Consider the following 10,780-nt stretch of genomic DNA (forward strand, 5'->3'; position numbering starts at 1 on the left):
CACCACAGCGCACCAAAATGGGTCCTCAAAGACGATTAGGCATTTATGTTGGATATGATTCTCCAACGATTATCCGCTACATAGAACCCTTGACAGGCGATCTCTTTACCGCTAGATTTGCGGATTGTCACTTCGATGAGACAGTCTTCCCGTCGTTAGGGGGAGATAAGAACATCAATGTTCAACAGAAACGACAGGAATTGTCGTGGTCTGTCCCCACTCTGTCTCATCTTGATCCCCGAACCGCACAGTCCGAAATTGAAGTGCGGAGAATTCTCGATCTTCAGAACGTAGCAGAATCGATGCCTGATGCGTTTTCTGATATCGCTAAAGTGACCAGATCACACATACCTGCTGCAAACGTGCCTGCAAGGATTGATGTCCCTAAAACTAGAGGACATGACGCCAACTCAAGAGGATATGAGCATGGCACCAACGTCCCCTCTCACAGTGATGGTGACGTTTTGGCTAGGCCCATGGCTCCTGCCAGGAAGCGCGGGAGGCCCATAGGTTCGATGGATTCTCGCCCAAGAAAGAAAGCGAGTTTGGCACAGAATAATCCATTAATCATCGATATAAATAATCCATCTCATGAGAATATTCCGGATTATGGTTATGTCCAAGAGACATCATTGGGGGACGCTCCAATGTCAGAACCAACTCCAGAGAATAGAGAGATCTCCATAAATTACACTAGTGTACATGAGATGATGGATAGAAATTCTATGGCGATTGATGATGCATTTGCATATCATATTGCGAAAGGGATTATAGAATATGATGATATCGAACCTCGCTCTGTTGAAGAATATTTCACTCAAATTATAACCAGGCAGAGAAATGTACTACTACAAAATTTCAGGGTATTCCTACTCAATGTCAACATTGTGTTTCTTCTACATTTCTTCTGTGTAAGAGTCTAAGAGACGTTCGTGTCTCATGGTACAAGATTTATCAAAGGGTTAGCGTACAGGGTTTGAAAAGAAAATGACAATAAAATATACAACGAATCCAGCAAGAAGAATCCCCCCATAGACATAAGTTTGAGATGACTGCACAGGATATTTGTACTCAATGTTGCAGCATTTCATCTTTTCCCTCTCGTTTGACAAAACATGATCTACGTACCTGCATCACCCACATGTACGTTTGAGAAAAAACCCTCAACAGTTGATCAATTCGGTTGAACAAACTGCTTTTCGGGGAGGACAGTTACAATAGAAAAAGGAACTAAAATATTGACAGAAATAGGACACAGAAACTTACTGCTGGGTAAATATGGAACTCTGGAGAATCTCAGAACTGTTGAAATGTGCATCTTGTAGCCGGTGACCATACAACGACGAAGACAAATCTACTAGCTGTTCCTCAAGGTTCTGTTGTGTAGTCATGTTTAAAACGCATTAATAATCTTCAAGATATTTCACAAACATGGGAAATCTAAAAGTAGGAAGGACTTACATTTAAGAAGTTCTCCAATCTATCAACTAATTCATGTGGGAAAGGTTCAGGCAAGTTAGTGGTCTTCTTGTAAAACTTCTCCACCCATAGCTCAGTGGTGGTTTTGTTCTTCTTGCCCTTCACTGGCTCACCAAGCGGAGTTTTAAGATACTCGGCAGCAAATGTTTGTACAGCCTGCAGATGACAGCTGGAAGCCATAAGCTTTGAATCATACGACTAAGAAATCGCCAACTTTAAGACAAAATTACCTCTGACGTATCACGGATTTTGTGGAGTGCAGAATCTACACGCGCATATATTGAGTTCCTCTGCCAGAAAGATACTTTAGATATCACAATCCTAAAGAAAGTGTCTATACGTTTTTCTGGCTATGTGGCACAAACTTATCAATGTGTATAAATCATAATGCAGCATATGCAGAATTCATATTTACTATTTGCAAAGAAATTGACATACTGAGACTAGCCTTACCAATGCAACATCTTGAAGCATTTGGCTGACTTTAGAAGTATTAGAGAATGGTCCAAATGGATGACACCCAGCTGCCCATAGCCAATTCACGACTGGCCTTTCATGTACATGAGAAGCCTTCTCATATGGTGCACTCAACCCTGCCACAGCAGAAGCAAGCCCTGCCAATATATGGCGCTGTACCTGAGATGGTTCGGCATGCCTTCTCTGTGTTTCTGACACATAACTGCCCATGAAGACATTTCAGCAAGATAGTAATAACGGTTGAATTTTTGTGCAAGAAATAAAATGCCATTGAAACCCACCATATATGGAAGCTAGAAAGACATGATGGTTTAGTCAATCAGATAACAGAAGGCAAAATAGCAACATGAATTTTGCAACAAGTCAAGTGATCTAGCTGCTTCTTGAAAAGAACAAAATGACACAGATGCTGATTTCACTAAAAAGATAATCAAATGATGCATATACTAAGCGGAGCAGACATTGCCCTCATTAAATGTGCTACAAATGAAGAGGATAGGTTAGTTAGAAAAGCCATGGTGTCAAGTGCAGAACCTGCCAAAGGCTTCCAACTAAAACATACTCAACCCAGTTCTCTTTTCTTTGATCTAAACCATCCACATGATCGAGGTCGCCACTAGGGAAAGTTAATAAGATAGCTTCCGACCTCTAGTATATGATGCTTGTAACAAGAACTAACGTATTCAATGATGCAAGAACGTGTGTAAACAAACTAACATATTCAGCGCTAACATTACTGTTCCCTCACCTAAGAGGTATCTGCTGATTTTGATGCTCAAGTACAATCACGACATCTTTGCTTGTCCATACAAGACTTTCGTCTTCCATCATAAGGTGTGGGTCCACATCAGCCAATGATAGCACAAAGCTGTGGAAAAAGATATGAGACAATTATATACAGCAATTATTGTGCATTAATATGATGGATAATACATATTATATTGTTATTATTATTGCAGTCAAACGCATCATACCCATTACCTCCAAACTTACAGTACCACAACGCTTGGTGACATTAAATGTCATTAACAGTTTAGAAGCAAGCTATGCATAATAAGGCATAAAGAACTATAGAGAACATACTCGACAAAAGTATGTTATGTGTGTATAAAATGAAGATACACTTTTCTGAGAATGATATCTTTATACATACTGCAATGCAACGCAAGGTGGAATACTCACACAGGAATTACTCTTGTTCCATAAGTTCGGTACAGATCTCCCTGTTTCCTTTCTTTTTTCTTTTTCTTCTTGCCAACTTTTTTGTCATAAGTAGACCAAAGAGGTTTATGTTTGAGTATAGAATCACTTGCACCAATAGATTCATCATTCCAATGCTGAGGAACAAAAAGTTACGATGATGGATACAACACAAGAAAACTGAAATACCCACCAGGGTTTATATTAAACAAGAAAAAGGTCACAAAAAAGAAAATTAATATTACATCCTTACTAATATCCCTCACAAATATGCTTTACTGTTTCAGATTTAGACGAACCTGGCGGAGGAAAAATTTACTCGAAAGAGATGGGTCAGCCACCTCAAGCAAACCAGCAGCAAGCACATCAGCAGAACGTTCCATCTCCTGGAATTAGCATTTCCAAGTTAAAAGAAATAAAGAGTGATGATATAGCTTGAGTGCTTGACTAACTCAAATGTCATCCCATTATGAAGAGGAAAGGAGCGAGAGTAACTGAAATATGGTGACACCTATATGTAGAGCCAAAAGTAAACTGATATGCCACTTGAAACACATTCATGAAATCTGGCAGATAGACAAGATGTCATGCTACCCTAATGAATAATATATATGAAAGCACCGATTCTTCTACGAGCATCGCACAGTTGGTATACAATGAATTAGTTAAAAATAGACAAACCCAAGTAATTGCAATTCAATCCACATTAAAATACTTAATAAACCACTCACTTCTTTAAGAAGAGCACCATCCAGATATGTCTTGGTATGAACATGAAAGCGTCCATCATTCCTAGTTTCTTGAAGGGAATGGCCTCGCATAGCTTTTGAAACGGCAATTGCCAACTTCTCATGGCGATGTAATGAATGTGAACCCCCAACAATCACAACTTCTTGCCCATCATGAATCATTTTCTTCACCTAAACAAGATTGATCAAACGATCTCATAAAAGTGGAAGTGGTATTGGTTATGTATCTTAAGCAGAACCATGGAAGTAATTCTAAAGGTGAAAGAACTTTTTCTTTTCTTTTCTCTGGCATTCATAAGTGGCAGGCAATCATTAAGATATGGAGTCCAGAGGAACCAACTCACCTGTGCCTCAATTGCTTCAATATTTATACTGTAGTTGTGGCCCTTCTCTATAATATTGTACCGATTATGATTTTGCAGCACAATTATTGGTAAAAGCAGCCTCGTTGTCAGATCAACAGTTTCAAATCTGAGTTAAGAGTATAGACACATCATTAACCATTAAAAAGTGTTTAGACACTATGATCAACCGCATGCTTCTAAAAAAAACAAAAGAAAAGAAAATCAAGTAACCATGGAAAGATTCATACAAGCCAGGTTCAAATCAACACGTCAAAATATAGGGCGAGTACCTAACATCTGGAGCTATAACATGCTCAATCGTGGTGGATACTAGAGAGGCAAGTTGTCCAACAAATACATCATGTGTAGAGTGATCACTAGCTGCACCCATTCCTCTTGGAAACATAATATTCCGTAGTCGTGGCAGGGTCCGAGAACTGACAGTTCCCTCTTCAGTTTCGATCTTTCCATAAGTACACGGGCCGGCCGAGAGATCGATCACTACATATCTGAACAGCATAGGCAGGAAGTTAGGTATCTATTCTTGAAAACATCACATACACACAGACAAGTGAATAGCGAGCATAAAGAAGTAACATAACTAGTCCTATAAAGAAGTAACATAACTAGTCCTTAATCAATGTGAAATTTCAAAAATAAGTAGAGTACCTAGAAAAATATAAAAAGAAAAAAAAAATTGGAACAAAACAGTGTTGCTAACAACCATTATTAAGCAATACAGTAATTGTCAAACGACTTTCTGGCTATATACATGAAGACTCTAACACTGGTATGTTTTGGCCCACACACCCACCCACACACATACACACACCACAAACAAGTTTTGATTGGGTTTGGCTTTTTAATCTGATCTTTATTTATTGGCCATCCTCAAAGTATTACAACTACCTCCTACATACTACTACCTCCTAAAAATAAGTATACCATTCTTACAAAAAACAAAGACAGCAGAAAACTAACCATCACTCAGAACAACTGTGATAGCAAATTACATATAGCTTAACATGTGCACTTATCTAAGTTATCCATGTACTTGAGGTTGGTCTCCCTCCCTGTTCTAGTCTAACAAAGAGTAGAATTGATATGTTCATGACAAAAATGGATTGCTTAACAAAATTATTATATGACTGATTCCAGTATCAGCACCATCTAAGCCACATTCAATCTATTCCAAGACCAAGTTTCTTCTATAAATTATTGTACAAGACTTGAGTTTGTTAACAGTACCTGCCATAGCCCAGCCAAACTTGAGAGGCACCTCCTCCATTGTACCGATAGCGATAAATATAGTCTCCCTCTTGTTTTTGCATATCATCCTCAGTTAGTTGTGTAATTTTTCCATACATCAAGTTGTCAAGATCAATTTCCTTATTCCTAGGATCCATTCTGACCTGTAAAACAAGTATAAAGACTGTAAAATAACAACTACAGCCGAAAGAAGCTACTTAACGACTGAGAAATTTCGGTTTCAGAATCATTTCATAGGAAATTTCAAGCAAAAACGATACTAAATGACTAACGTGACAACAAAGAGAAACAAACAATTTTGATTGCTTGCAGGCCGTACCTTATCAAAATTGACCACAAATATTGCACTTGGCACTTGGCGATCCAACTCCATAGCAGAAACAGCCGAATTGTCTGTGTCGAATATATAGGAATACAACCTCTGAAATACCGGCTCCACTACAGTTGCATCCACCTCAAATAGAGGCACTTCCCTTCCAAATTCAGTCTAAATATTGAACAGAAACTCAAAACTTTATTCAAAGACACAATGACACTCATAACTGTTCCAAAACACAGTGTATAACAGACGAACATTGCCAACTCACCTCTCTCGCATTTCCTGCAGGAACCATCGCCTCTTTCAAAGCCTTCTCGAGAGCTATAAGCTCCGGCTGCCCAGCCTATAATCCAAACAGATACAAAATCAGCAACCTACATCACCGATACTCACCTACATTCATATGCATACTCAGTCATATATCATGAAGCTTACAGGGAAGGCATTGTAGACAATTTGATGCTCGATATCAAGAGCCTCCCCGGTCTCAAGACACGCCGGACGGTGCGTCGGGAAGCTGATCTTGAGCAACTCCTCCAATTTGTGCGCGTCCACCGAGTACCTATAGCCTCCATCACCATTGAAACCAACAAGCACCACATTCACTTCCAGTGGAACCTGGAACGGCACCTATATATATACACACACAAATTGAATTGCTCCAAAGTTAAACCCTAAACCATTTCTAAGCAAAGCAGACGGAATTTCAATTCCGGTGAAGACAGAAACGAATTAGAGAGTAGAATCACCTCGGCGCGAGAATGGAGCATGCGGCGGACATCGGAGCGAATGGTGTCACGGACGTCGTGGAAGGCGCCGTGGTGCCACTGAGGGTGACCTGGATCTCTCCGGAAAGCTTGAGGCGCCGACTCGGATTGAAACGCGAACAGGCTCAGTGCGAGAACAAGAGCATATAGTATTGGAAGTGAATTTGCAGCCATGGCCGGAGCTCAGTCGCGAAATTCAAATGAAATGAATCGTATGAGGAAATTGGAGTTAAGGACGGTTGGACTTTGGCATAGTTTGGGTCCTCGTCTGGTCTGCGTTAGTGAGTCTCAGACCAAGAAGCATGAGAGAAGAGAATAAGGAAATTTCCAATACCAAAATGACCCCCTAGAACTTCCTCAAAAAAAAAATGACCCCCTAGAAATTTACCCCCGAAGTGTAAAAAAGTGACCCCTAGAATTTTACCCCAAAATAAAACTAACCCCTACAATTTTTCACTTTATTACAGTTGTATTTCGTGATGGCGGGTTAACTTCCAAGTTCCAACCCGCTATTTCTGTTAGAAAGTCTAAAATTCAAAAATAAACAAAATATCGTGTGATCGGAGAGAGCGTCTTTGACGAACAGACTTGTTCGACTATCCAATCTCATAATGTTCCGTAGACAATTCTAAAATTTTCATAATATATTGATTTAAGCATGACAAACAGAGTTATTTTCGATATTGGGTTTTCTGTATTTGAGATTGACAGCTATGTCTCGTGATTGGATCGTTAACATTGTTATCTTGTAGAATTGGCAAATTTCATTAATGTCACAGTCCTAAGTTATTCAACAAGCGCATGCTTTACCCAATCCATGCATAAATTCATTTTCATTCATTCAGCTTTTGAAGCTCAAAAAGGTTCCTCAAGTTCACAACATTAAAGTGTAGGAAATCTTTTCGAAAATTTGTATCAATCAGAGCATTGGGACTCCCAAATTCAAGAACAAAGGTCCTATTCCTTCTTTCGCTTTCGCTGATTTGTAAGGATCATAATTCACATAGCTTGTTTGTTGTACATCAGAGATTTAGAATAATTTTAGAGTAGCAAAATCTGTGTCTGAGCTACCTCCCCAAACATTAAGGGTCGATTTGGGTGCCTTCACTCTAACAAGCAAGCGAGTAAACTACAGTAAAGCTATGGTTTTGACTGGCCTTGCTTCAACTTCAAAGCATCTCTCTTGCCTTCAATTCAGATTTCATAAAGAAACTGGTTAGAACACACTACGTACAAAAGATTTGGGTATAGGCAACAAGGGACGCTTGGTTAATTTCAGAAATTATATAAACAAAGTAAAACTTCAGCTCTCACTTTTAGTATTTGAGAGGCAAACATCATGCATTTAACAATTTATAGCAGGGTATTACATGAATCTGTAAAGCAATTTTCTAGCACTTAAAGCTTAAGCCTCTTATAACCAACAAAGCTTTCAAGCCTCTTCACTCATGAACTTTGTCCCAGGATCCTGGCAGTTTATCAGTGCTACTCTTGCATCATGAGAATTCTTTATCGGAGGAATCAACCAAAATCAAGGGTAGCGGAGACATGTCTGGTTATATAATTATTAGTGATCAAGACCACTTCTTATTGAGACTGGGGGTTCTTGCGCTGTGCCTCTGGAGATTAGGTCATGGTTCAAGAATAAAACAATAACAGTTATATCATCATGAAAATGGCGCCGCACTTTCTTGTCTATTTTCCGAAGATCTGAATAACGCATTTCTCGTTTTCTTGCAGCTTCTTGGAGCGCTGTCTTAACAAGCCTTTTGGCACTTCCCTGCATTGAAAGAAGAATTCAGCACCAGAAATACAAACTGGGACAATAATCACACATGAAAAAACAAAAACAGATGTATATTGTTATTCCCATAGTCAATTTACATACGCTTTTATTTCAACTGTCCATATAACTCTTCCAATGAGGGGAAGTATAAATTATGGACAAAGGAATATAAAAGAATAGATGGGGGAGTGTTAATCACAAACAGTATCCTATAATAAGAATCATATATTGGCAGATGTTTCAAAACAGATATCCATTTAGAGGCAATTTCTGTGAGCGAGCACAAAGTCTTCAAAAAGAACTTTCTAAAAAATCAAGCATATGGACTAGTTCTGCAACCGGGTCTTCTACCCCCTAAAGAAAAAAAGGATAGCAATGGAATTTCTTCCAGTTTCAAAATTTCATGACTCACTTCAAACAATTATTAGCTTCAATAGTCCACTCTATTTTACAGTTATCCTGATAACTAAAAGTTTATGTTTTCTAATCAAAAGGGGGAAAAAGTATTAGTTTCAGTGCTCAGAGAAAGAAGAAGGAACAACAAAATAGTTTTCTGACCCTAAACAAACTGAAACTAATACTTAATGGTCATTGGATTGCTAACAAGGCAAGCATGAAAGTATGGACAATGATAATGCAAACAAGATTTGCTATGTACGAATGAAATGAAAAGACCACAATCTTACTGCATGAGGATGCTTGTGGACAATCTCAACAGCTTGTTCATTACTCAAGTGTTCCCATAGACCATCAGACGCAAAGATAAGAAAAGAATCATTTGGATGCAGAGCATGAGAAAGAATAGTTGGAGTGGCAGACATGATAGGCATGTTCATTGGTTCAGGAAGTCGGAATTTTGCAGCAATTGGCTCCCTGTTAAACTGTGCATGTTTCATATATACATCACCTATGGATCTAGAAACCTGCATAAAATACAATCAAGATGTTATCACATAATATCAGTTATCAAGAATGAACATGTTACAAAGATTTATGACGAAGGAGTGCATGATATGTTTTGAAGAATAATTTAAGTACCAACTCCAAACAAATATGAATCTAAGAAATGTCAAATACTCATGTCATTAAATCCCTGTAGTTTCATGAACTGCATTATGGATAAAACATCTAAACACCTCAAATAGTTTCACCCCATACCACAAAACTTCATAACATGAGATATTTAACTCTAAACCTAAACTACATCTTTAGTCCACTATTACTTGCCTTTAAAACAAATTACTAGTACTCCTCTAAACCTAACAGAATTGCACTTAAAACTTACTACTATTATTTTAATTTAACCTTACACACATATACATACATCAAAGAAAAAACGGTTTATACAATGATTAGATGATCCAGCTAAACATCAAAAGTTATTGAAGCTTTTATTATCCAGTGGGATTAAATTTGCCCATATACAGGGAGCTAAAAGTAGAAGTTCAAAATGCATATCAAAGGGCCCAAGATTCTTTCAAAATGAGAAGATATTCAAAAGTTACTTAGAGCTAAATGAAGAAAGACATAAGCATGAATACCGTACACCAACACATATGCATGGCAGGCGTAGGATAGAACTGCTCAGGCAAACACTAAATTCAAAAAAGCTCTCAAACAGTAGACGCTGTAGTTTAGAGACAGCAGGTAGGAGAATGCAAGAACCAATCTCAAGACTTTAAGTCTTTAAGCAGTAACCCAATAAAATTAGCACACACTTTAATCAATGAGTTCTTAAGTGGACAACAATATCAGAAAATTACCTGGATGATTCCTTTTACTCTCCAAACTCCATGCTTTAAAACGACAATTTGAGAATCATGTGGGTGCAGCTCTCTTAGCTCGTACCTAATCTCATCGAGATTCGCATTGTGTTCGGTGGATAACTGAATAGCAGCAACTTCCCCAGTGTTGCCCACTTTCTTCCCCAAAACAAGACGGGAATCTCCAAGACTTGCCACAAATAGGGTCCCCTGACATATCACCCCAACCAGACAGCATGTTCCTACAGTTGCCAAATTGGGTTTAGTAGTCCACAACTCAGAAACAAGGGCCGTAAATCCTTCCTCTGTCTGACGAAAAGCATTTTGAATGGTCTCTGCTGTCACAACATCCTCTGTCTCCGCTGATACTGCTGCATAAACACAATGGCTAAGATAGCCAACATAAGAGCAGCTCATTCTTCAATAGTTAAACAACAAAACCCGCCCCCAGAACCACGAAACAAAACATTAAAAAGCACAAAATCAGAAAACTGCATTGCACTCAACCACCCAGTCCCACATTTTACTGATTTTACTTTCCAAAAAGGGTTCGAACGTCACTAAGCTAACTACAAGAGCAGGACAAATGAATTTCCCGTGATCCAAACTAAACCAACCAATCAAGAT

General features: G+C 38.6%; 2 protein-coding genes across 2 annotated transcripts; both read right to left on the bottom strand.

The window, feature by feature from the left end:
* Positions 1-799: 799 nt before the first annotated feature.
* Positions 800-6,937, bottom strand: LOC133710695 (uncharacterized). Its single transcript, XM_062136829.1, has 16 exons — positions 6,587-6,937; positions 6,273-6,467; positions 6,106-6,180; positions 5,838-6,005; positions 5,498-5,661; positions 4,540-4,758; positions 4,250-4,376; positions 3,888-4,076; positions 3,456-3,542; positions 3,139-3,293; positions 2,705-2,824; positions 1,933-2,158; positions 1,710-1,769; positions 1,462-1,635; positions 1,267-1,376; positions 800-1,128 (listed from the first exon to the last, which is right to left on the bottom strand). Exons 1-16 carry the CDS (start codon positions 6,776-6,778, stop codon positions 963-965), a joined length of 2,427 nt encoding a protein of 808 aa, XP_061992813.1. The 5' UTR covers positions 6,779-6,937; the 3' UTR covers positions 800-962.
* Positions 6,938-7,869: 932 nt separating this feature from the next.
* LOC133710458 (probable protein phosphatase 2C 42) lies at positions 7,870-10,774 on the bottom strand. Its single transcript, XM_062136523.1, has 3 exons — positions 10,154-10,774; positions 9,077-9,313; positions 7,870-8,384 (listed from the first exon to the last, which is right to left on the bottom strand). Exons 1-3 carry the CDS (start codon positions 10,568-10,570, stop codon positions 8,172-8,174), a joined length of 867 nt encoding a protein of 288 aa, XP_061992507.1. The 5' UTR covers positions 10,571-10,774; the 3' UTR covers positions 7,870-8,171.
* Between the last annotated feature and the right edge of the window lie 6 nt (positions 10,775-10,780).

The sequence above is a fragment of the Rosa rugosa genome, chromosome 5 (assembly GCF_958449725.1).
Source record: "Rosa rugosa chromosome 5, drRosRugo1.1, whole genome shotgun sequence".
In the NCBI taxonomy this organism is placed as follows: Eukaryota; Viridiplantae; Streptophyta; class Magnoliopsida; order Rosales; family Rosaceae; genus Rosa; species Rosa rugosa.

What these genes read in the sequence shown, in the direction of transcription:
- LOC133710695 (XM_062136829.1), bottom strand. Translation starts at nt 6,778, where the DNA reads ATGGCTGCAAATTCACTTCCAATACTATATGCTCTTGTTCTCGCACTG. An exon ending in TTGTCTACAATGCCTTCCCT is followed by an intron (nt 6,181 to 6,272) that starts GTAAGCTTCATG and finishes TTTGGATTATAG; the next exon opens with GCTGGGCAGCCGGAGCTTAT. An exon ending in AGTTCCATATTTACCCAGCA is followed by an intron (nt 1,129 to 1,266) that starts GTAAGTTTCTGT and finishes TGGGTGATGCAG; the next exon opens with GTACGTAGATCATGTTTTGT.
- LOC133710458 (XM_062136523.1), bottom strand. Translation starts at nt 10,570, where the DNA reads ATGAGCTGCTCTTATGTTGGCTATCTTAGCCATTGTGTTTATGCAGCA. An exon ending in GAGTAAAAGGAATCATCCAG is followed by an intron (nt 9,314 to 10,153) that starts GTAATTTTCTGA and finishes TATTTTATGCAG; the next exon opens with GTTTCTAGATCCATAGGTGA. An exon ending in TCCACAAGCATCCTCATGCA is followed by an intron (nt 8,385 to 9,076) that starts GTAAGATTGTGG and finishes CTTTCAATGCAG; the next exon opens with GGAAGTGCCAAAAGGCTTGT.